This window comes from Mustelus asterias, chromosome 11 (genome assembly GCF_964213995.1).
Source record: "Mustelus asterias chromosome 11, sMusAst1.hap1.1, whole genome shotgun sequence".
NCBI classification, from domain to species: Eukaryota; Metazoa; Chordata; class Chondrichthyes; order Carcharhiniformes; family Triakidae; genus Mustelus; species Mustelus asterias.
Window position 1 is genome coordinate 26,406,994 of NC_135811.1, and position 27,604 is coordinate 26,434,597.

General features: G+C 38.1%; 1 protein-coding gene across 4 annotated transcripts in view; it reads right to left on the minus strand.

Moving 5' to 3' along the window:
- The window catches only part of vti1a (vesicle transport through interaction with t-SNAREs 1A), a 343,061-nt gene that overhangs the window by 231,382 nt on the left and 84,075 nt on the right, over positions 1-27,604 (minus strand). For 2 of the 4 annotated variants that reach the window (XM_078223311.1, XM_078223313.1), the window contains exons 4-6: positions 5,020-5,103; positions 2,986-3,006; positions 237-321 (exon numbers count right to left, since the gene is read on the minus strand). In XM_078223311.1, coding sequence (XP_078079437.1) covers positions 237-321; positions 2,986-3,006; positions 5,020-5,103 — 190 coding nt within the window. The remainder of the gene's footprint in view (positions 1-236; positions 322-2,985; positions 3,007-5,019; positions 5,104-27,604) is intronic. The other 2 variants (XM_078223312.1, XM_078223314.1) reach the window with 1 other exon arrangement.

The following is a 27,604-nucleotide window of genomic DNA, read 5'->3' on the forward strand; positions in this document are numbered from 1 at the left end:
TATTCAAACTGAATATTATTCAGATACAGATATAGAACCCTCAAGAATTGTTTTAATAGATATCATGCCTTCAAGTTTGAGAGGAACACAAAATAAAACATTCAATCACCTTTCTGCATGTAAACTATATCTATTGCTGCAATCTTTTCCCCTCTTTGAAGTGCACCAGAAATGTCATGTATCGTGAATGCTACTGTGCATAAGCCAGATAATTTGCTCACTCTTAAAATCCTTACCAGTTTCAACGGTTAGTTGGTACCCAGCCTCCAGTCTCCGTGTTGACCTTTCTAACCGCTCTGTATTATCCAACAGGCATGCTCTCTGAAACAAAATTGTAGATGATTATACACACACTTATGTATCAGGCATAATTATATCTAATTTAATAGTAAAGGAACTGTATAGGAAAAAAAAACAAGCTAAAATTTGGAGTCAGACAGTGCAATAATTTGTATGAAGAGCTAAGTTCAGCTCAAAAGGAGAAATAAAATTCACTTTTTAAAACAGTTCAAACAATTTCATGTCTTCAAGGACCTACTGATATTTTCAATAGTTGCCAAGTAAGTATTTATTTGCTGACTCCATGACTCTATTTTTAGTAACTGAAGGTGACATGTTGTAGCACAAAGTATTTGTAGTACAATTGTATTTTGCTTTACTTTGGAATTTAATCAAGGCTAAATCCTAAGTACCATACATTCATAAAGAGCTCTGAAAATAATACTCATGATCGTATCAAGACACATAAAACGTCCAAACATCCTAGCTTTGTGTGTAGTGAGACTATTGGAGGCAGTGTTAGAATAAACTATTGAAGGCAAGATAGTCCCAATTAAATGTTAATTCTTTGTTACTATCAGCAATTTGCTTCTACTGTGCGAAATGAACCAGGATTCCTTTCGAGCATATATAAACAACCACTGGAAATATCATCACGAAAACTAATTTAACCACATATAATCTAGAACAATGCGAACACGTTGTAATGTGATTCCATCTGAACCGCAATATTGTACATGTGTCTGCATTTGGTTTAAAACAATTTGAAATTCTAATATGTACGGTTACTGAATAAATAGTATATTTTGGCACCCAAAAATCAGCTTTGATCGTTGCTCATGAATTTCTCTTTCGAAAAGAGAAGTTAATCTCTATAAGCTTTTTACTTATAAAAACACAAACTGTTAAAAGTGCTGAATGCTACATTTTCAGTGGAGAAAAAAACTAGCTTAAGAGTTAGATCTGCTTCATATTATTGATTATTAGAAATGTATCACAGCTTGAGAACAATCAGATAGTAGTTTTGATCTTTAATAGTTTTTACTTGTATTTTTCCTAGCAAGTCTTATTACGGGTTCCTACAGAATTTCACTTGGGATTTTATGCTCATTACAGCAAAATATGGAGTGCTTTGTGAATGCCAGGAGTCTTATTTAAACTGATGTTCCATTGAATAATTAGGATCCAATAGTGTGCCACACAAGTTGAAATAAATAGCTGTATAATAAGATAAGTAGAATTTTAGATAAGCACAGCTACAGCACAATTATCATATCTTATATACAAAATATCTGAAACATTTTATTGTCATTGTTACTGTCATCATTAAGATTTACTGGCTCTTTAAGGCCATTCTAAAAATGAAGAAGCCTTTAATCAGTGGACATATCCCTTGACTTTAGTGCATCGTGATAGAATTTGAATATTAGAACTGAAGCTTCTTTCCACAAGAAAAACAGAAAAATGTCAAATGAAACTCAGAAAATGTATTTTCGTTAATGCTATTCAGAATAAATCTGTATCTGTAGATTACAGCAGTGTGGCTACATCACCTCTAAAATGAGTAGACATAATATAAATAGATTTAGATAACCAAATCTTGAATTTAGGTGAATCAATACAGAAGGTTATTGAAGCATTAAAGCAAAGCTTTTTTGTTCTTTTCACATACTCCAACTGAAAGGAAAAAGTTCTATCCTTGCAATAATCTTAAATGTGTAAAGTTTATTAATTATAAAGAAAGATTTTATTTTAAGAAGAATTTCCACCACATGAAACAGGAGGAAAAAAGGATTTTCACATACAGGATAGGATCCCACTTGCAATGTTGTTTCCTACCACTTTACGCCCATCAACTCTTTTCTTTAGAGAATTTTAATCCTACTTTCTTTTACGAAAAAAAAGGCTAGACCCTGGTTTGTTACAAGTTCTATTCATGCTGTCAAAAGGCATACAAACTAATCACATGGAAAAAACAAGAGGGGCTACCACATTTCAAGACCATTTTTGAGTTTGACAGTCAGAAAGCTTCACCAAGAACTTTCTTCGCTGACAGATGTCACTTAAAATTGGAGAAATACTTTCTAATAAAAATGGTGCCATATGAACAATCTGAATCATGTCCATAGAAGTGAGTTGCCTTGCTCTAATGAGCCCCTATGGATCTCCCTGATGCAGCTGTATTGACATGCTCACTTAAGCTAATACACCTAGACCAAGATGCCTTGGTGCCTTGAGCACTGACAGTCTGGGATACTGACAGTGTATCTTGCTTCAATCTTCAAAGGAGAAGTGATTAGAATGTTATCATTACCATTCGAAACGTGATTTTCCTATTCCCTCCTGGCAGAGGTGACATATCTGTGAGATGTGGCCAGCAGATCGCAGCAGCTAAAGCCACTTCAAAGCTTCCCTTGAAATTTTTTTCGAAATCATTAGAACAATGTGTTCAGATCAACGCAGATAGGACCTGATGTGAAGGTCAGACACATTGCAATAACAATCTATACTAATTAATCTAGCTCTTCAAATAGTGAGTATACTTGTTTTGGATAAATTATACTGATTACCTTACATAATATAAAAACAAAATGTAAAGAAACCCTGCATGGTGTGCAGCATGGTTCTCAAAAAAATTAACAGTTGACAGAAAACACCAATATTTTCCAAACACAGATACCTAACAACAAACAAGGATACACTCACCTCTTCACGCAATTTTATCAACTGTGAACGCACAGAAAGATGAAAAGGAAAGAAATGGCAGGGATGAAACATCTGTCATACAGTTGGGTATAACATTAACTATGACAATTTATCTGTTTACATACTTAGTATTAAGAAATCATAGAAGAGCTTCTTTAAAGAACCTAAAAAGCCTCACGCAAAGAGAATTTTCAAAATCACATTTTGAAAGAACAAAGATTAGTCCTTCCTTTGTCAACACAGACGGTTACAATCATTTCTCTCTTGTTTAGTACGTGAGAGATATGTTTGCCGCAATCTTCAAAGAGAGAATGAGGGGCTTCATAGCAATGATTTTAAAGAGGTAAAGAGAGTGAGGAGCATTATTTCAAAGTACAGATGCACAGATCCCATTGTAATCATCTATTTAACAAGTGTAATTAAAGACATATCTTAGCAGTAGCTAGAATGTACAGATAGAATGGGACTAACTGCACCGAATTGCGAAGGAGTGTGTGTGTTAATTCTCTGAATCCATGAGGTAAAAAGGTTACTTTGAAAAATCTCAAGCACAACGCAAAATTCCAAAGAGGGGACCGAGGATAACACAGGAGGCAAAAGAGACAAAGGGAACAGGAAAGAAAAGTACTTTAGCTTGAGATGTTTTAGTATTTCCAAAAGGTAGTTTACCAAGTTATTCACTTAACATAAAACAAAGCAAACGCTATTCGATGGTACGATTGTCAAAATGTCTCGCGATTTGCAAGACAACCAAAGTCTTTTTTAAGTCACCACCTCAAAATGACCAAAATGCTCAATGGGCCAGAGTGCAAAGCTAAGCAGAAGAGACGGCCACGTCTCTGGTCATAGCCATAAGTACTACGAAGCATGGCGCAGCTGTTTTATAATAGAACCCAAACAAAATGCGCTCTATCTTGTTTGTGCTGCCTGGCTGATTTTAAAGCTTCTCCATGGATTTGAGCTTGGTTTTTCAACAGACTTCGGGTTTTGTTTTGTGCCATGCCGAGGTACGTGTTAATTCATATTAACAAAAAAAAAGTATTAAACTAGTCAACACCACCGTATACTGGAAGCGCTATACGGTCTGAAATTTTATGATTACATTTTGCATTTCCTTCATTATCATCATTAAGAATGGGATACTGCCATTTCAGTTATGATAATCACAGGATTTTCAAACAAAGATTTTCAATATGGTATTCGATACGAGTGGTAATCTGTTCTTTGTAACCTGAAAAATCTGGTACGCGCTGGTTTGAACCGGCAGAATCTCTAGTGGCCAGACTGCTGCTGTGACTGAAATCGAAACTGCGCCGCAGTATGTGAAGACCACGTGATGCACAAAACTACAGAATTATGAAAAGCGATAACGCCAATTCCTTCTCTGCCCGCATACAGATAACGAATAAATGCTGAACTCTATTAAATGTCCTTTACACATTATCGCTAGGTGAACACACAATTTTCAGAACTTATAAAGGTTCACCATTCATTTCGTTATAAATCCATGCCATGCAACTAACAGATTTGTTGCTCATAATGATCTGCTCTGCCAAGGCTATATGAGATGATACTGACCTCCTTTAGATCTTCGGGAATTAAATTGACCGGCATCAACCCCTGCGCTAAAACTGCAGTATGGTGTATTTCTCGCACAGTAAGCCCCCATAGCATTATCGCTAGAGCTCACTACTTCACAGGTTCCTGCCATATTACTTGCATTACTAAAATAAATAAACTTATAAGCAAAGTTTGACATCGTGCAGATTTTGTTCTAAGCAGGAAATTTGTTGGCGAAATAAAAACGTCGCTGGCAGATAATGTTTGGAAGGTCTACATGTCTTCTCTGTACTATGATTAAAACTTAAATGGCTTAAAGTCGGTGGTATGTTGTTGCTTAGCTTTACATTAAACAATGTATTTCCACTTGAGTTGCTGTTAATGCTGTTAGTGAGCAGCTTGAGAAGATGTACTATTCGCTGACCTTCATCACCCTCAAGCCACCCACAAGGGTATGCTGATTAGTGGCCCTACCTGTTTCTCGGAGGTATTCCCATCATCCCCTAGGAGCTCATTTCGAAGGTTTACCTCATCACTGTAGGCGATCCGTGACCTTTTCTGGAAACGAAAGGAAAAAGAGCAAAATTTGTGTTAGAAAGTAGACTTACGAATTACTATAAACATAGTCTTCCTACAGCAGCAGAGCCCCCTAATGGACCATCAACACAAAACTGATCCACTTTTGCAGCTTACCACTTATACGGAAACTGACTCTGCATAGATGCACTGGTAAGTAAAGAGACAAAGCACTTATCCAGAATTAAGGATTCAACCCAAAATAACTTGAAAAAAGTTGGTTCAATTCTTTTGATTCCCTCCACACAACTTTTTTTTTTGGAAAGAAAGTGGACGGGATGAGGGAGATAAAAACATGAAGGGCTTATCTACTCAACTTCTTAAAATCTGTTCACACAGATGACTTACTTTGAGAGGAAGCAATTTTATTTTTCTTGAAAGCTATTCAGAATTTCTAGTATTTACTTTTCAAGTGGACTGCTGGTTCAAGAATGGATTTCTTTTGCAAACAATAGAAGTTAATTAAGCGGTCATCATTTTAACAGCAAACATAAGGGGATTTATTTATTGCAAACTTTATGAGCATTTCTTCAATGAAAATTAGTTCAAAATATGGTTAAAAATAATTTCAGTTTGGTCAACTGATTTCTAAGTCTTTACAGACACAACACATTTGAAAATGAATTGTTAGTTATCCCAACATCTTGGTCCTTCAATAACTGAACAATGCACCTCTTTTGAAGAATTAACACAATCAGTCATATCCACAATTAGTCCATCTGCTTTTAATTACTTGTTCTGTTTTTTCTTCTATGGAAAATCAAAACAGGTAAATGATCAATAATCAGATGCATTAAAGTGAAAAACATATTGTAGACCAGAAAGTTCCTGTATAAATGGGTCAACTGATTACAATAATGTTGAATATTTAAATAAGAAAACTATGAAAACATGTCTAGTTAATAGACATTAATAGGTTTCCAATAGAAAACACAAATTAGCGAGAAGTTCAGGTAGGATAAAATAGCTAAAGATAAACCCTATAATCCAATATATAAAATTGCAACCATGAGATTATAATTATTTATTATCCTTAATAAAATTGTATATAATGTATAGAAATATGTTTAATGCTTTAAATAGAAATAATAAGTCATCATTTAAGCATAGACCTCTACCATTTCTGATACTTTGTAATCTGATCAATAGAATTGATAAGGTGACGAAGCATGGATGGGTTACATGATGAAATACAATTTAGTCCAAGCGAGCTTCAAAATTCCTACAGATTTCCCCAAAACCAGAAAACTCAAGAAGTCATGCAAGTTTTCCTCGCAACTGTACTTAACTGAATGGTCCAAACTCTTTCATTGTATAAACTGTTTAACCAACAAAAGATAAAGATATTTTTTCAAATGCTATTTTTCTAAGTAGCAATCAATAACGAAGCATTTTAATACTTCTCTTATTGCTATGAGAGAAGAGCAGGTAAAGCAGCATTATGCATGATTAGAAGCAAAAGCTTATGTTGAGAGTTGACCCTTGGTAAGGGAGAGCCTTGCAAAAGACATTTAAAATACAGCCATGCTTCATTTCTTCCCTCTCATTCAGCAGCCACTTTCTTGTTTTCTTTTCATCAAACTTCTTTCCAAAAATATTAAATCTTCACAGATATCATTAAGGGCATTTCCAAAAGAGAGATAGGCTAACTCACAGCCAATGGTGGCTAAATTCTGGAGAAGACTATAGCCCAGAGGTTGGAGTGCCAACCTGGCCAGATGGGCATTCATGGGATGAAATGCAAAAACCCTCTTATCACTGGATGTTAAATCATTGTTTAGCCACTACTCACTTAAGATAATATTCAACACTTATTCAACATAATGGACTTATGAAAACAAATGAAAAAACAACAGCTGATCAAAAAGCCAACATTTTGAGGCTTATACCAATTGGTTTTAGCCATTTGCAATGAACAACCGCAGCTACAAAGCTAATTAGATGTGTAGAACAATTTAGTTCATTTAGCGACCAGGCTCAGTGAAAGCATGCATTCCATTGTTAGATGCATGATTCCTGCTTGTTGAATTAATCTCCAAAACAATCTTCTAAACTTTCACAAATGTAATACAATGAAGAGGCAGCATGGTGACACAGTGGTCAGGGTTCAATTCCCGGCTTGAGTCACTGACTGTGCGGAGTCTGCGCGTTCTCCCCGTGTCTGTGAGAGTTTTCTCCGGGTGCTCCAGTTTCCTCCTACAGTCTGAAAGACGTGCTGGCTAGGTGCATTGGCCATGCTAAATTCTCCCTCAGTGTACCCAAACAGGCGCCGGAGTGTGGTGACTAGGGGATTTTCACAGTTACTTCATTATAGTGTCAATGTAAGCCTACTTGTGACACTAATAAATAAACCCTAAAACTAATAAAAGTGCAGAAATTGAAGGCGAGACAATAAAGCTTGCTGGTGATGCCTGCATCCCATGAATGAATTAAAAAAGAGAAATATCCAAAGCAAGTTCAGTAACTAGTCCAGTACATACTTTGAACAATCATAAATTTGCAAGCAAAAACAAAATACAATTTATCTGCAATGTACACAATGATGCAGCATGAATCAGTAATTCACCAAACTGTGATAATACAAGAATTAATGTAACAGGAAATATTTCCCCCTCATCAGTTGTCAGCATTGGCTCAGTGACAACACTTTTGCCTCAGATTCAGAAAGTTGTGGGTTCACTCTAGAGATTTAAGCACATAATCTAGGCTAACACTTTACCCTAGTATTGAGTGAGTCTATTGGATGAGCTACTGCTCTCTCGTGTGGATGCATGGCCAGTGTTTACCCCTCCCCTAAACAATACCAACATTACTGAAACATTATCTGGCTAATGGGGCCTTGCTGTGTGCAAATTGGTGCTGCATTTTCCTACAATTCTGTACATGATCACACTTGACATTTTCTTCTTTGGCTTTAAGACACTTTGGGAAGTCCTGAGGTAGTGAGAGGCATTATCAAAGCAAGTTCTTCCTTGTACTCCCTTTATCAAATATTTCCAGTGCCTTCACGGGCCTCTTTTTCATCTTTCTGTACATATTAAACATTTATAAAATATTTTTATAGCACCCCAAAAGATAAATCGTGTATCATGAAAGAAGACTATACAAAATCTGTGCCAGGTTAGACATTTCAATAATAAATGACATGTCCCACCATGAAGTATAATGTTCTTAAAAAGGAATCTTGTATTTAACACTACTCTACTACTGTTAATCACGTCCACTCTGGACTACTTTCTCTCTGTTTCTGAAGGCACAAAATCATCCTGAGGCACAGTCCTTCAAGGTACTGATAACCACACTTCTTCCCTCAATACCTAATCTTCCAGTGCAAGCTTATATAGTATAAGCAGGGTATTTAACTGTGGATTACATAGCAACTGAGCCTAATTATATCCTCACCTGATAATAACATGCATGCACTTTACTCGTAAAGTCTACCGGATAGTTGCTGCGTGCATGGACTCTGGCAAGGTCTTACCTTTTCTGGTCCAAAGACAAAGAATTCTCATCTTACTAAAACTATCACTGCCACAGCTCATATCTGCTCAGTCAGCACAAAGCAGTAATTTAACCTGAGGCATCCTTGGTTCAAGTGTTTCAGCACGACACCAAATGGCAATTTTTACCATACAGATAGTTTGATTCTTCACTCCAAATTCATTTAAGACAGTAGTTTATTTCAACAGGAACTAAAAATCGAGATATAGATTCACCACAGTTTCTGTGACATAGTAAGACAACATACTGTAGCATGTTACATCATCCAAAAAGTCCAAATCAATAAGCAACACTGCAAAGCATGACATTAAACAAAAGTAATTAAAGGTAAATCTATAAAACACCAATATGCCGACCATCTTCCTGGGCACAGCGAAGGCATTTGATGTAATTTACTTCCAAACGGACAAGGTGGGTACAAACAGTATTCTAATTATTTTGCACCCACCAATTAACTGCTTCAACATCAATTGCAACTTGAGGCAAGGATGCATACTTTTCTCACTTCTAATCATCTTCATCTTGAAGCCCTTTGTTCAGACAAACATTGACTTGTAGACTTTTTTGCAGATCAGGGGTTTGAAGGTCAGCTGGACAAAGCACCATATAGCCACTGCTTCAATCTCTGAATTCCATGTAGAATTCAGAGATTGAGTTTAAAATCATTAGAGGTTATTGAACAATTCTCAAACATATTGGGCTTCCAAATCAATTGTATGAAACCCCAACACACCAAGCCATTGAGATGCGGTACTCTATTTAAAGTAGGGAGCTTTTAATCGTATCAAAATAATTCCAGCCCCCAAGCAAAGACAATGCTGAGGCTATTATTCAAAAATAAACCAAATTCTTGCCCATGTCTATGGAGGGTAATCAGGTCAAGGGCATATATGGATTGTCCAGGGGTTAGTCAGTTTGAGGAGGTAGTCAGGGGCAGGGGCTATAGTTGGGTCGCAGGGTTGCAATAGTTGGGTGGTTGGTTCTGGTTGAGAGTGCACTCAAGTCAGGATTGGTAGTTGGGTTGGGCAATGGGTATACAGGTCTGATTATTGTGTGTGTGTGTGTGTGTGTGGAAGGGGGAGGAGGGAGGAGGGAGGGGGGAGGAGGGGGGGGGAGGAGGGAGGGGGGGGAGGAGGGAGGGGGGGGAAGGGAGGGGGGGTGTGGAGAGGTGGCAGTTGTGGAGTTACCCAGGTTTTGATATGTCTAACAGTTTCTGGGTAAGTACTGCCAAGTTTTTGAATAGCTCAGTGTCAAACACATTCACGGAGGATCTCTGGGAACAGAGAAATTGTCTATCAGAAGTTTAAACTTCCTGAGAAATTATGATGTAGATCTGTATGTCAGAACTTGCACAGAGTCCTGATGCTCATTGTCAGTTGTATGTCTCACATATAGGCCTTGAAAGCTTAATGTAATCATTTATACAGATGAGAAGTAACAAACAATAGAACCTAATAAATAAAATGACTCTGCTTAGAAAATGATTAATATGTCATTTAGCTAGAGATGAGACATTTACCACACAAGGAAAGAGCTTATGGTGTTGGGGGTGATGTTATAGATTAGCATGGAAAGTGGATCAACTGACTACCAGGAAGCAGGGAATGGGAATAAATGTGTCATTTTCAGGATGGCAAACTGTAACTCATGGAGTGCTACAGAGGCTCAACTATTTATGATATATTTATATTAGTGAATTGGATGAAGGGACTGACTATATTATCACCACATTTGCTGACAACAGGAAGATAGGTGGGAAAGATAGCTGTGGGGAGGATGCAAAGTGTCTGCAAAGGGATATAATATAGATAGGCTAAGTGGGCAAAAAAATGAAGTATAATACAGTAAAATATGAGATAGTTCGCTTGATAGAAAAGAGCTGAATATTACTTAAATAGGGAGATCACAGAATGTTACAGTACAGGGAACCTGGGTACCCTTGTACATGAATCACAAAAAGGTAGCATGCAGGTACAGCAAGTAAGTAGCAAGGCAAATGGAATGCTGGCCTTCTCTGCAAGGGGAATAGAGTATTAAAGTAGGGAAACTTTGCTATGACTGTGCCGAGATCACATCTATCAGTATTGGTCACTTTATTCAAGATGGGATATGCTTGCATTGGAAGCAATTCAGAGAAGGTTCACTCGACTGATTCCTGGAATGATGGGTTTGTCTTATGAGGAAAGTTTGACCAGGCTGGGCTTATACTCATTGGAGTTTAGAAAAATGAGAGGTGACCTTATTGAAACATACAAGATTCTGAGATGGCTTGACAGGGTAGATGCTGAGAGGATGTTTCTCATGGAGGAATCTAGAATTTGGGGTGAGGGGGGAGATAGTTTAAAAAATAAGGAATCTCTCATTTAACATGGAATTGAAGAAAAATCTCTTCTCTCGGAGGGTGGCTCATGTTTGGAACTGTCTTCCACAGAGAGGAGTGAAGGCTGGGTCACTGATTATATGCAAGGCTGAGTTAGACAGATTTTTCATCAACAAGGGAGTCAAGGGTTATGGGGAGAGGCAGGAAAGTGGAGGTAAGTTCACAATTAGCTCAGCCATGATCTTATTGAATGATATAGTTGGTTTGACGGTTCTCGATACAAGATGAATCCTTTCCCTGGTAATTCTATTCTATATCCATTACCTTCTTTCTGATCTACCCAGTGCTCACAACCTGCAGACATCCCACAGTGCAATGGATGAATCATTCTATTTTGATTTCCCCCATGTCCTTCAAAAATTGTTTCTCTGAATTAATACTCAAGTTTTTGCAAAATTAAACACCAGTTATCGACCCATTCGTCAATGACTCAATTCTCACACTTCATCCATCAGCATTATTTCACTATTTTGGCTCAAATGGAACTTCCATATTTTTTCCTAAAGCTTTCTCCAAGAATCTGTTCTTACTTGTTGAAACTGTTGAACATTTTGCCACTCTCAGCAACACAAAATTACTAGCATGTTCCTCTGCCATTGAAATGGAGGCTCTGTCGCCTACCCAACTGATTCTTTCCAAAAACCACAAAACTTTGGAAGTTCCTTTAAACTTATTGCATCTTTAATCCTCCTCCTGAAGACGTCATTTTTCCAAAAAAAGTGAAATTGACATCAAATCATCACTCCTCATTTGTCACTTGTTGCTTCTTAACTTAATCTCATCAGTTTTGCAAGTGTCAAAGACACTTCTGTATCTCTGTCATTTCTCAACATAAAAATGGTAAACACAACTTTGGATATATCAAAGAAAACAGCTGCATTGAATAGGAAAAAGAAATTCCATCAAAACATCGGGGAGGTGATGGCCTAGTGGTATTATTGCTAGACTACTAACCCAGAAACTCAGCTAATGTTCTGGGGACCCGGGTTTGAATCCCACCACAGCAGATGATGGAATTTGAATTCAATAAAAAATATCTGGAATTAAGAAACTACTGATGACCATGAAACCATTGTCGGAAAAACCCATCTGGTTCACTAATGTCTTTTAGGGAAGGAAATCTGTCATCCTTACCTGGTCTGGCCCACATGTGACTCCAGAGCCACAGTAATGTGGTTGACTCTCAACTGCCCTTGGGCAACTAGGGATGGGCAAAAAATGCTGGCCAGCCAGTGATGCCCATGACCCACAAATGAATTTTTTTAAAAACTAGACAACAGTTTCTCCCACCTCCTGCCATTTTTGTCTCTTCCCAAAAAAAACTCAGAGGTCTGACAAACCGCCTCACATGGTCAACCATGAGGAGGCATGAGCTTAGGTGAAGGAGCTATTTTGGGGATAAGGCCTGCCAGATTTTGGTCAGCATCAAAAGAAATACGTTTTGCCCATGACCCATCATATTTACAGATGGAGCTGGTGCTGGATCACTGGGAGTTGGCAACTCAATTCCAAACCGAGAGGGATATGCAAGTAGCTTTGAACTCAGGAAGATCCACATGGCTAAGCAATGAATAGCATGCAAGAAAAAGAGCGAGGTAAAACAATGAGGCATGTGTTAGCATGCTATATGTTTTGGATGCAAGAAAAAAAAATTCCCAAGTGACGAGGGTCTTAATCCATGTGCCTAACCCAATCATAGAGGTAGAGGCTCTGAACTTCCAAAGCTAGATCAAAATAGTGCTCATCTAAATAATATCACTGAAATAAAGTTGCTAAAAAGTAAAATTTAGCCCCATTAACCCAATTTTTTTTTTTTACCATTTTCAGTTTCTAACCAGTTCTAATTGGGTTTCTATTTCAGCCTGTTTTTATTAAGAGATTACAAATGAGATATGAAAATAGGAACTCTGATACTGATGAAATGGTGATCAACGAGCACAAAAATTGCACGAGTACAATTCAATTATGGTGAGCAATTTTACTGATCCACCTTTGACTTAACCCTCATCACTACAAAAATAAAAGCCAACTAAAGGGCAGTATTTTTAAGCACTATAAGTTACAATGGAGTGAGGACATCAATGGAGTTTGTTCTGTGCATTGAAGAATAGTGCAAAACAGTTGAATCTAACATAGATAAAAGCAAAATACTGCAGATGCTGAAATCTGAAACAAAAACAGAAAATGCTGGAGAAACTCAGCGGATCTGACAGCATCCATGCAGAGAGAATAGAGCCACCGTTGAGTCTAGATGACCCTTTGTCAGGGCTGAATCTAACATAGGCTGTGTAGAATTCACCCCAGCAGCATGCGTTTGAATTTCACAAATGCTGTAACTCCAATAAGGTAACAACATTTCAGAACCATCATAAGCAATAATAAAATGTAAAGCTATTCTGAATCCCTATTCATTTATAGCTGGTATTATTTCAGATCATCTATTGGCAATCTTTTGCAATACAAATGATGGACTGGCCTCCGAAGCATCCAGGAAATTACCAGATGTCTTAATTTGGACGACAAGGAGAAAGACTGCAGCCCATTTAGAGAAAGGTACTGTGACTTTAAGTATCAATGATTTACAGAAAACTAAACTTGATAAAACGATTGTAACAGCAATGCTACAGTATGTCATACCATTCAAACACACACACAAAAAAATTCTCTATCTAGTACAAAATGCCCACTGGGCTGAAATATTATCTGACTGGTAACCTGAATCTCAGTATAGAAGTTAAAATGGGCCAAATAAAGTTAGTCTGCAGTATAAGAACTGAAACCATTTGTATAGTAGCTATATTACAGTCAATTATTTAATAATTCATTAAATCACAATGGGTGGCTTAAACACTCCACTGTATGCATAAGTATCATACTGCGCTTACTTCTGGCTATTCCCCCCCTTTTTACCAAAATATTTATAAAGAAAGGACAATGCCAAATTAGGCACAGTGCAATTATTGACAGTACAGCTATTGATTAAACAGATCATCAGATGTACAAACGTATCAATAAAATATTATTCTTCTCTCCGATATACACACACACACACACATATCATGGCAAGTATTCAATTGGCAGAGCAAGTAATGTCATCGGTTCACTACAGTGTAGCTTCAAGATTCATAACACATTTTATTAATAGTTTATGAGTTCTATACTTAGAGTAGTCAGTCAAACCAAGTGTTCCACTGTTCTATGCCTTAGCTGTCAGTTGTTATTACCTACCAATATGGCAATAATGTGGCATAGCAGATGTTCTTCACTCAATACAAAATCCCAAAGAAGTGAAAAGTATGACAATTAAAGTCCAGCCCTCAAGGAAGTCCTGTTCTACTGCATGTTAAATTAATGCAAACGTAAGGCTAGACAAAAAACAGATATAATTTGGAGTTAAAATGAAAAGCGACGATACCACAGCACATAGGCAAAAACTGTTGCGTTAAGAGCGCATTAATTCATTCCAGGAAGGTATTTTTAAGTTAAGCAACAGTGACAGAGAAAGTAAAAAAACCTTTTGTTAAAAAATCTAGATATCTTGTGCCTGGAAGAGCCAGTAATACAGTAAAGGTATCAATAAATAGATAATAACCTGGTGAATTAAAGCAAAAAGCAAGCCTAACATCGTTGGTTAAGAAAAGCTGTGATACATTAAGAACTTCAAAATTCTGCCCCACAGATAAGCACGGCTGCTTGGGTAGCCAACATGACATTGCCCCAGTAATTTTCTTTCAATTAGCTGGTAGCATATCTTGTTTGCTAAACAATTCGTTATTTGCAAAGCATCTTTAATATGTTAAAATGTACCAAGGTGCTTTATAGGAGCATTATAAATAAACCGAACCACATAAGGAGATATTGAGGCCAAAAACCTCACTAAAGAAGTAGGTTTTAAAAAGTTTTTTTAAAAAAAGAGTTTATTAGTCACAAGTAAGGCTTACATTAACACTGCAAAATGAAGTTATTGTGAAATTCCCCTAGTTGCCACAGTCCGGCGCCTGTTCGGGTCAATGCACCTAACCAGCACATCTTTCAGAATGTGGGAGGAAACTGGAGCTTCCGGAGGAAGCCCTTGCAGACACGGGGAGAATGTGCAAACTCCACATAGACAGTGACCCAAGCCGGGAATCGAACCCGGGTCCCTGGCGCCGTGAAGCAGCAGTGCGAACCACCGTGCTACCGTGTCGCCCCTATCTTAAAGGAGGAAAGAGAGTTAAAGAGGCCAAAAGGGTTGAGGGAGGAAGTTCTAGAGTTCAGGACAGATAGAAATACTTGATTCAAATTACACTGGCTTCCTAGGTTGTAGGTGGTACAAAAATGTAACAGATTCCACGTTATTTTCATGCCATATCATTTAGAAATTCACTGCTTCCAATTCCTGAATATTTGCATTCTCTATTTCAAGAAGCATTCTAAATAGTGTCTTTTCTCATCTCTATAAATGAATGTTCTCCAACTCTGCAAAGTTAGCAACAGTACTTCAATAGTACTGAAGACTTGTGTGCCAGAGCTAGCTGTGCCCTTAGCCAAGCTAAGTAACAAAACAAAGACAGCAGGGTTAGATAAGGAATCATATTTCTAATTTATCATTTATAACACCATGGGAGATCTATTATATATTCACGTCTTCTGTATAATGCACAGCTTATAGTAATATCATAAGTCACTTTTTAGTCATGTGTTGTTGATTCAGTCAAAGTAGAATAGAAGGGAATGAATACAGATGAGTTAGGGAAGGTGCTTTTTTAAATTCATTCGTGGGACATGGGCGTTGCTGGCTGGCCAGCATTTAGTGCCCATCGCTAGTTGCCCTTGAACTGAGTGGTTTGCTCAGCCATTTCAGAGGGCAGTTGAGAGTCAACTACATTGCTGTGGCTCCGGAATCATACGTAAGCCAGACCAGGTAAGGACGGCAGGTTTCCTTCAAGCAAAAAATGGCTAGAAGATTGCCCATGAGAAGCTATTAGGGATTTAGGAAAATTCTAAATCCTGACTGAATAGTCCAAAGAACTTCCAACTAAAAGACAAACCAATCATGTTGTTTCAGTAATTCAATTATGAATGCAATCACAAAAAAATGTGTTTTACAGTAACAAGTAAATTTACCAGAATCTTTTTTTTTAATACAGTCATTAACATTTTCAATTATAGGTCCCAAAAGCTGGGGTTTAGGCTGGATATTTTCCCCCTAGAAGAGCTGAAGAAAGTTGACAACCATATCACTGCGATCTGGACATGTGAAGTTTGCAGAATTTCCCAGTCTGCTGCATTTCCCAGAGTAGGTATCTCTCTGGATTTTCAAATTATAAGCTTTATCTCTTCATTCTGTGACATAATTTTGATAATTTCCTTTTGAAGTAATCTTTCATATTTAAGTAAAAATTAAGTTTTTCATAATTTAAGAGGCCATTAGAGAGAAAGAGAGACAAGTACAAACCACAGGATTAAGAATTTAATTGTGAAATATGCTTTTTTTTCCATGTTAATTATGATGGAAAGCTTACTTCTGAGGGTTTTTCTGCTTCAAAGACAAAGCTTTCATTTTGAGCAGAACAGGTTAATTGTATCTCCTGTGTTTTACATTATGCATTAGAGAAGCTAATTACATCACCTATGTTATCTTTCCTTAAAAAAATTACATCTGCATACATTTCCTGTCCACAGTGCTTGATTTCCTGTCATCACATTTTGTCACCCTTTGGTGTCAACTTTTGGCAAATTATAATTTTCTATGTCTACCTTTATAATGAACTTTGTCAGCACCAACTTGTCATGCTGTCATTATACAATCTAATCGCTTAGTTATTTAGTGCCAAATCTGTGAACATCCTTGGGCAGAAGGTTAATCCCTTTTGCCATATTTTATTTTAAAGATCTGTAAAATTCTTTATTTTATGCATATTTGTAGCTTCAGCCTGAAATCTCAAAGTTCAATGTAAAATATTCCCACTTATTCCCCCTCCAACATCCCATACAGGTATAGGTAATCTTCCCTCTCGTAACTGCTGAACACTCAGTTGACCATTAAGAAGCAGAGCTCTAAAGATTGATCAATAGAAAAAATATTTTGTGAAATACTTTTTAGCCAATGGGAACTATTACATCGTAAGGTATCTATAACCATGAGGCGAGCTTATCTTTCAAGAGTACAAAAATACCATTAACGTGAACATGGCTGTCGCTAATCAGACCTCTCTACAGTTTTCAAGTGGTTAATCAAGATTTACAGTAAATGGTGACTTGAACCAAGTGGCATTTAACCCATCATAAATACCGATTGAGGATTCGCCATATGCGGGCTAGTCAAATGTTACTTCTAAACTTTGCCATAAACTATTTAATTTTGATGATAATTCTGAAGGCCTTTTGCAGAAATTGCTACTTTTTTGATTTAGCACCCCCTTGAACTGAAAGGGACTCTTCTTCTTCCAGCCAATTAACACTCATAAGAATCATAAGAACTAGGAGCAGTTGGCATTTTAGCCTCTCGAACCGTGCTTCAGCATTTGATGCGATCATGGCTGATCTCATCTTGGCCTCAACTCCACTTTCCTGCCTGTTCACCACAGCCATTCAAACCCTTACTAATCTGTCCACCTCTTCCTTACATTTATTCAATGTCCTGGCATCCACCACGCTCTGGGGTAGTGATTTGATTTGATACTGTCATATGTATTAACATACAGTGAAAAGTATTGTTTCTTGCCCGCTATACAGACAAAACATACCATTCATAGAGAAGGAAATGAGAGAGCGCAGAATGTAGTGTTACAGTCATAGCTAGGGTATAGAGAAAGATCAACTTAATGCAAGGGAAGTCCATTCAAAAGTCTGACAGCAGCAGGGAAGAAGTTGTTCTTGAGTCGGTTGGTACGTGACTTCAGACTTTTGTTTCTTTTTCCCAAAGGAAGAAGGTGGAAGAGAGAATGTCCAGGGTGCATGGGGTCCTTAATTATGTTGGCTGCTTTGCCGAGGCAGCGGGAAGTGTAGACAGAGTCAATGGATAGGAGGCTGGTTTGCGTGATGGATTGGGCTACATTCACGACCTTTTGTAGTTTCTTGCGGTCTTGGGCAGAGCAAGAGCCATACCAAGCTGTGATAAAACCAGAAAGAATGCTTTCTATGGTGCATCTGTAAGAGTTGCTGAGAGTCGTAGCTGACATGCCAAATTTCCTTAGTCTTCTGAGAAAGTAGAGGCGTTGGTGGGCTTTCTTAACTATAGTGTCGGCATGGGGGGGACCAGGACAGGTTGTTGGTGACCTGGACACCTAAGAACTTGAAGCTTTCGACCCTTTCTACTTCGTCCTCATTGATATAGACAGGGGCATGTTCTCCTTTACGTTTCCTAAAGTCGATGACAATCTCCTTCATTTTGTTGACATTGAGGGAGAGATTATTGTTGCCGCACCAGTTCACCAGATTCTCTATCTCATTCCTGTACTCTGTCTCGTCATTGTTTGAGATCCAACCCACTACGGTAGCGTCGTCAGCAAACTTGAAAATCAAATTGGAGGGAAATTCGGCCGTGCAGTCATAGGTGTAAAAGGAGTATAGTAGGGGCCTGAGAACACAGCCTTGTGGGGCACCGGTGCTGAGGATGATCGTGGAGGAAGTGTTGTTGCCTATCCTTACTGATTGTGGTCTATGAGTTAGGAAGATCGCGACCCAGTTGCAGAGGGAGGTACTGAGACCCAGGCCACGGAGTTCGGAGATGAGTTTCGTGGGAATAATAGTGTTGAAGGCTGAGCTGGCTTTGAGAGAAGTAATTTCTCATCTCGGTTTTAAATTTGCCACCCCTTACCCTAAAACTATGACCTCTTGCCCTAGATTGCCCCACAAGAGGAAACTTCTTTTCCGTGTCTACTTTGTCTATCCCTCTAATCATCTTGTACACCTCTATTAGCTCTCCTCACACTCTTCTAAACTCCAGGGAGTATAGGCCTAAACTACCCAATCTCTCTCCGTAAAACAAAGCCCTCATCTCTGGAATCAATCTAGTGAACCTCGTCCTCTGAACTGCTTCTAATGCAACTACATCCCTCCTTAAATAAGGGGACCAAAACTCTACACAATATTCCAAGTGCGGTCTCACTGATGCTTCACTTCATTGCTTTTATATTCTATTCATTTAGCAAATGTCATCTGCCTTCCTGTTACATACTTATCCATCTGGAACATTTATTATCACATTTATTATCAGTGGGTTAATCATTTACCATACAATTACAATTTAAGATTCTCTACCAGATAGATTTAACCTGGTTTATTTAATGTGTTATTCTACATACCTCAAAATCTAGATGTCTACAAATAGTCTTTACTGTAATATACAGTACAACATTGCGATAGGACTGCAAGTTAATTCTTCTTTTGTGCAGCTGCACTATTTGCGAAGCATTCAAAGTGTCACGTTCATGCACCATCTTCCAGTCCTATCACATCATTTATAGATCATCTCAGAGTTACTGAACAATCAGTAACATCCTTTCTCACTCTCAGAAGGCCCTCTGATTCAGCATATATTTAACTGGAATGTAATCCAATTCTTAAACAGAGATCATTTTACTCTATTTGCATTTCTCCAAATTCTTGAACAATTAATAAAAGTTTGTAAAGGCATTTAGAAGTATTTTTCTTTGCAAAGTGCTTCTCTATGCACACCAAACGACGTGGATGATACAGGGTTTTGAAGTATAAAAGAGAATTATAGAAAATAATTTCCTACACAAAGCTAGATACCTACCTATAAGTGCTATCATAAATTAGTTTCAGTATGGCTTTTTAAAAAAAAATCACAACCACTGCCCTCTGCAGTGTTACTGGCAATGTGATTTTCTAAACAATTATAAATCATTGTTCACTGGCAATATGGCTTCAGTTCTCTTAGCACATAATTTCCCAAAAATGTTTTCTTCACTCAAGGTTTATTGCTTCTATCCCATCTCATCAACACTGCCAAAGTCTTTGCCCACACTTTTATCATCTGGCGGTTTGACTTTTCTAACAATCTTCTAACTGACCTCAGCCAGAATTTAATTCCCCAACACAACTCTATTTCCGTCATCCAATCCCTTCCAAACTTCATTCGCATTAGTTTCCTTGCAAAACCCTCAAAATCCTCACTTTCAATCCCTCCATGCAATTTTACCTGAGCAATGACCTCCAATCAATCCTTCCATAGTTGTTCTACCAACCACTCCATCCCTGTGCTCCAAAAACATTCTGAGATTGCCCTGCCAGGTCACATTGCTCCTATGCCACTACATTTACATCTCCATCTCCACTCACATTGTTTTGTTTCTTAAAGACTTGATTAGTTGTAAGTATTCGCATTCCAACCATTATTCATGTAAATTGAGTCTGTGTCTTTATATGCTCTGTTTGTGAACAGAATTCCCACTCACCTGAAGAAGGGGCTTGCAGCTCCGAAAGCTTGTGTGGCTTTTGCTACCAAATAAACCTGTTGGACTTTAACCTGGTGTTGTTAAACTTCTTACTACATTTAGGAACAGGAGTAGGCCATTCAGCCCATTGAACCTGCTCTGCCATTTAATACGAGCATGACTGATTGGACACTTCAATGCCTTTTACACTAACTATCCCTTTACATTATTGTTAATCAGAAATCTATCAATCTCCACTTTAAACATATTCAATGACTGAGCTTCACAGCACTCTGGGGTAGAGAGTTTCAAAGATTCACAACCCTCTGTGTAAACAAATTTCTCCTCATCTCGGTCCTAAGTGGCATCCCCCCTTATTTTGAAAGCACAACTAGAATTTTGTGTAAAGTTACATTATAATTTTAGTTTTGGGACAACTACAATCCAAATAGAATTCAATTGCCTTGATCAACACTTGAATTTGCTTGTCACTACTGCTCAGTTTACAATCTGTTTGGGTTTTGATGAAACAACTTTTAGAGAAAACAGAATAAATGTTTAACACTACAATGTTGCATTTGATGTACCTCAGGTATTCAAGTTAAATATTTTGCCTTTTATGGCAACTTTTAATTAAATGTTATTGCAAATGAACAAGTTGTAAACAAACTCTTCTAAGTATAATGACGCTTCAGGATATCTGCGACAAAATACATTCCATTAACTTTGGGTTGGACCTAACTGATATTCATGGTGTTAATTCTGAATTATGACAATGAAACACAACATTGAATTGTCCAATCAATTCACTCGTACCAATAATTTTCTTGCCTATCTTTATAGTTAAAACTGTTATAGTTATAACAGATAATTCCCTTTTGTTCTTGTATATTTGCATTCTCCTGTAGCACGTTGCTTATCCTCCCAACTACATATCAGTCTTCGCACAAACAGGGCAATAGAAAACTGCAGATCCCACTTTCGTAGCACTCCAAGTATTATACAATACTTTTCCAGTTCATTACAGGACTCAAAATAGTCTTCAGGCAAACAAAAAGCATAAGCTTATATCAATGAATTGCATGTTTATAGCAGAAAAATTTCATTAAATAATCTGCAATTCTCACAATGACATTCAGCTGTTTGCAAATATCATGCATTAGCCCACAAATTACATCACCCACAACTCCTCAGCTGAAATGTGCGACTGCTTTAGTAGGATATTACTTCATGAGTGGCAGCTGCCCTTTGGTACCTCATCTACCTGCCAATTGTCTATGAGCTTTCACAGAGAGTGTCACAGGCTGGCTGCAGAGAACATCAAGCCACACCAATCCTGTCTTCATCCAAACACTTCAAGCTGGATTTGCTGTCTTGCAATCAAAAGTACAAACCTAGCCTATTCCATTCTTTCCTAATTCAGTGCTGCTGCAGTCAACTGCGATGCTTCCACCACTATCTGGATGAGTTCATCTAACTCCGTACAAATCAAGCATTAAACCAGAGGCTGTCTGGTCTATGTCATTCATTTCCCCTCCCATTGTTCCAAAATGATATCTGATTGGGTTCAACCTCAAATCAGCTATCAGGTACACCCTGGAAACGGTACCTACAAATTATAAGGATCATCTGTTAAAACCAGTATTAGTTATTTTGCTTCTAATGGATTTGTCACAAACAGAGGCTGAGGGGCATGTATGCATCTTTCTCCAACCCTGAATTAAGTGGGTACATGTGCCCCACACACATGTTACAGCAGCATCATTACAGTTTTGTCATATCAACACATGCTATTAGAAAATGACCAAAAAAAACAGTTGGAAACTGAAAGGTTTTAAAATCTGAAACTTCTGGTCTATTTGCCAAATGCTTCAAGAAGGCACAAGTGTACTTACTAAAGAATTAAGAACTATTTACTGACTTGCTGTATAAAATTCATTTAAGTATCAGAAAAGTAAACTTAAAACAATACATTAATTAATTCATAGTATTAAGCCTCAATTCCTTCTCAAAATGGCAGTTATACATCTAACTGGTTATTTTAAAAGTTCAGTAGAGAACAACGATGCCATCTTGTGGGACAAAATGTGATTTATGATGCGGAAGAGTTTTATGTTCTACTGCTGGTCATTTCATGGGGAAAATATATATTTACAAATTGAATTTAAATACCTACACTTATTAATTTGTTTAGCCTTTGGATTTTTCTTTTTAATTTGTCGATTTTAAAGAATTTGGCAGGTTTAAGTTTCTATCTCCACACCCTACAAATATTACTGAAAAGTCAATTGAATGGGGACACAGTATCCAGACAGTGATGGAACATTAAATAGCAGTATGGAAGGAAGAGACACGGGCACAGATTTTATCTCATGCTGTTGAATTCTCAATCTCAGCTGCACTATTGCGGAGAAGTGGCTCAATACTGGGTGAAGGAAAATTAGAGGCAGTCTTGTCGCTGAGCAACACCATGCTTTCCTAGTCCTGAATTGAAAAGGGGCATTGGTGATCAGATACCTGGGAGCAGGTTACCCACCTTTTCTGGACTCCTGGGAGCTCTAACATGAAGGGGCCAAAAAGGGGAAAATAGCAGAATTTCATAACCTCAAAAATATATATTTTGAATTGTAATGATGCAGATTTGCCATTGGGGACCAGTAACAGAGTCATGATCACAACTTGAAACCCATGCATGAAGAATACAAGGGTAGAACACGATGAAATTTGAAATATATTTAAAATTTAGTAATTTTGCACAGGCTCAATGAGTTATTATATTTGGAAATCAGGATTTGGTGAATGCCTCCCATCCTTGCAGTCATATCTCAATGAATGAAAGATCACAAGACAAATGCAGTTGAGGAAATGCCTTCCAGACATACTAATCCAATCATCTTCCCATATCCCATTACAGTATCTAGCTGTTCTTAAATGAGTCCAGTGTCATGGCCTCAAGCAACCTTCCTGACAGTCCATTCGAACTGTTCATCATCCTCTGTGGATAATTATTTCTCAATACCTGTCCTAAATATCCTTTGCAATCCTGACCAGTGCCCACTTGTCCTGCTATACTAGTTTCTAATGCTAGAAGATTATGGCAAGAGAAAGACCAATTAGCCTGCTCTTTTGATAGAGTAATTCAATATTAATCCCACTACCTTGTTCTCTCACTTAATTCTGTATTTTACTCTCTGCTCCAAATGTTTGTCTACGTCCAAAAAGATGTGCTGGATAGGTGCATTGGCCATGTTAAATTCTCCCTCAGTGTATCCAAATAGGCACAGGAATGTGGCAACTCGGGGATTTTCACAGTAACTTCATTGCAGTGTTAATGTAAGCCTACTTGTGACACTAATGAATAAACTTAAAAACTTACTCTTCCCTTAAAAGATTCACTGGTCCCCATTACTCCATGTGGCAAAGCATTCCTTTCAACAGCTTTGTGCATTAAGTATAATTTCTGGTTCACATTCTCTGTCTCGTTACATTTCTACAAAATGCCCCCTTTATCAGGCCGAAGAGCCCGTTCAGGTTGTTTCTTACAGTTCCTCCCCTTACTTACAGGTCAACCTTATTCCTCTCACCGAAGGGCTGGTTGGTGACTTTATGTTACAGCAATTACTCCAGATGTGTCCAGACGAAGATATGGCCTAGTTTTGGCATATTCAAAATCAATGATTTGGGAGTGTAACCCAGCATCCTACTACTTGAGAATTTTTTGTTTATAATTGTATGGCACCAAGCTTGGTCAGTTTTTGCTAAGTTTATCCCAGCCACGCAGTACATATACTTGCTATTTTTACTTTCAACATATGTGGCACCTTGCATTTACAGTACCAGACCCCTTATTCCCCATCCCAAAGAAACTGGCTACAGTCAAAGCCCTGGGTAGCAATTTAGATAAAAATCCTTGTATTCTGTACATGATCCTGTATCGTGTACCCAAAATCCATAAAATTCCCAATCTGACACACATCCAGTCTTGACTTCCCAGACATGGGATCCGGTACCTGTATCTTCACTAATTTGTCATTCACCAGTCTAATGTTCTCTTTGTAAGATCTTGTGTATTTTTCTTCCAAGTCCATAATCTGTGTAGCTTTGCTTAAATAATAGTACTCTCAACTGTTACAGATTATGCCCTTACTAGGAATTGACATTTTCAGAGATATAGCCCTTCAGATGAGATGCTAAACTAGGCAAGGCTTTGTCTAATGAATGTTGAAAGTCCAATGGCACTCGAGCAGAAATGTTCAGCATCTTAACCAACATTATTCCTCACTTCAACCACCAAAAAAATAGTTCAACTGGTCATTAAATTCCCTGTTCATGGGATCTTCCTACATGAAAAATGGTGGCTGTATTTATCTACATAAATTGCCTCACTTCAAAAGAATCATGATGCATAAAGCACTTTCAGGGCTTTATTAATAACATGGTAAGATGCTACATAGGCACAACTCCATTTCATCTCAGCTTGGATTCATCTATAAATGTAACTGCTTTGCACTTTGACTGTGATTTCAAATTGTTTACGTGTTCCCACAAACAGAAGAAAGGCCCACTATAGATCACTGGGACACACTGCTCAATACTTCCTCTATTACCACCCAGCTCCACATTGCTGATAGAAAGAGTGGGCATAAACAGGGCTTTCTCAAATTGGCAAGCAGCGAATAGTGGAGTGCAGCAAGGATATAAATATGTTGGAGGCGGTTTACATTTGGAGCGAGCAGGTTGACTTATGAAGAAAGGTTAGACAGACTGGGCTTGTTTCCACTGGAATTTACAAGAGTGTGGGGTGACTTAATTGAAGTATATAAGACCCTGACTGGACTTGACAAGGTGAATGTGGAAAGGATGTTTCCTCTTTTGATTGAGTCCAGAACTAGGGGTTCTTGTGTATTTCTTCCAGGTGGACTTTTAAAATTAGATGAGGTGAACTTTTTTCTCTCACAGTTGTGCAACTTCGGGAACACTCTGCCTCAGGTGGTGGTGGAGGTGGGGTCATTGAATATTTTTAAGGCAGAGATAGATTCTTGTTAGGCAAGGCAATCAAAGGTTATCAGGGGTCGATGGGAATGTAGAATTTGAAACACAGGCAGATCAACCATGATCTTATCACATGGCAGCGCAGGCCTGAGGGACCAAATGGCCCACTTCTGCTCCTATTTCATATGTTCATATGATCAGTGCAATCTATATTAATGACTTATTGAAGAGACAGAGAGCAACGTATAGGTATCTAAGTTTGATGATGATACAAATCTAGTTGGGAAGTTAAGCTGTGGGGAGGACATGAAGAGGCTGCAAAGAGATATAGACAGGTTATGGCAAATGGAGAATAATATAGAAATGGTGACGTTATTTGGTCGTAAGAATAGAAAATCAGAATATTAGAAGGTGAGAAATTTTTCAGTGCTGATCTTCAAAGAGAGATGGGTGTGCTTGTATAAGGAACACAGAAAGTTGGCATGCAAGTGCAGCAAGCAATTAGGGAGGCAAACGTGATTGGAATACAAAAATAAAGAAATCTTGCAACAACTGTAGAAGATTTTGACAAGATCACTTTTGGAATACTGTGAGCAGTTATAGTCTCCAGATTTAAGCAAGGATATAATTACATTGGAGTCGGTAGAGCAAAGGTTCACTAGATTGATTCCAGAGATGAGTTTGACTTACGAAGAGATTGGGCAGTTAAGGCTTATCCCTGGAGTTTAGAAGAATGAGAGGAGATCTAATTGAAATGTACAAGTTGATAAGGGAGATTGACATGATAGATATGGAAAGGATGTTTCCTCTTGTAGGGCAATCTAGGACAAGAGGTCTTAGCTTTAGGATAAGGGGTGGCAGATTTAAAACAGAGATGAAGAGAAATTACTTCTTTCAACGGTCGTGAGTCTATGGAATTCACTACCCCAGATCATAGTGGATGCTGGGACTTTGAGTAAATTTAAGGAAGAGATGGACAGATTTTTAATTGGTAAAGGTTTGAAGGGCTATGGTGAATGGGCAGGAAAGTGGAGTTAGGACCATGATGAGATCAGCCATGATCGTATTAAATGGTGGAATAGTCTAGAGGGGCTGAATTACCTACTCCTGCTCCTAGTTCTTATGATTCTTATGGTCCATGGGTCGAGGGGGTTGTCCTCAGATAAGAGGCTAAGTAAACTGGATTTATATTCTCAGGAGTTAAGAATGAGAGGTGATCTCATTCAAACCTACAAAATTCTGAAAGGGCTTGACAGGGTAGACGCTGGGAGATTGTTTCCGTGGAGTCTAAAACAGGGGAAGCGCAGTCTCAGGATAATCATAGAATCCCTACAGTGCAGAAGGAGGCCATTCAGCCCATCGAGTCTGCACCGACAACAATCCCATCCAGGCCCTATTCCTGTAATCCTATTGTATTTACACTGCTAATCCCATGATACTAAGGGGCAATTTAGCATGGCCAATCCACCTAAGGGATCATTCATTTTTGGACTCGATGAGGAGACATTACTTCACTCAGTTGTGAATCTTTGGAATTCTCTACTTAGGAGAGTTGTGGATGTGCCATCGTTAAATACATTTAAAACTGAGAAACAGATTTTTGGTATCTCAAGGAATTGAAAGATTTGGGGAGTGGGCAGGAAAATGGAGTTAAAGCCCAAGATCAGCCATGATCAAACTGAAAGGTGAAGCAGGCTTGATAGGCCATACAGTCTACTCCTGCACCTGTAGCTTGTGTTTCTTTTCCTTTATTAATTTGTTAATTTACCATGACATCTTACTTGCTCTTTCATCTTGGCACTCTACAGCCTCCTGGACTCAATGTCACGTTCAACAACTTCAGATCATAACCTCTGCCTTCATCTTGTTCTATGCATTTTTCATGTTGCATTTAGATGGCTGCTCTCTAGCCATTCATGCTTCATTTGGACATAACCTTAGTTCTTTTTTAAACTATACTCATTACAACTCTCTTTGACTTTTACATCATGAATGTTAATCTCTCCTACCTTCACCGTATTAACAAACCTTCCTTTTAGTTCTTCGTCTACCCCTCGCATCCCCCAGTTCTGATGAAAGTTCACTGACCTGAAATGTTAATTATGTTTCTCGCCACAGATGCTGCCTGACCTGCTGAGTATTTCAGCAGTTTTTGTTTTTATTTCAAATTTCCAGCATCCATAGTATTTTGTTCTTGCATGTCTTTCGCTGGTTATCCATTGATAGT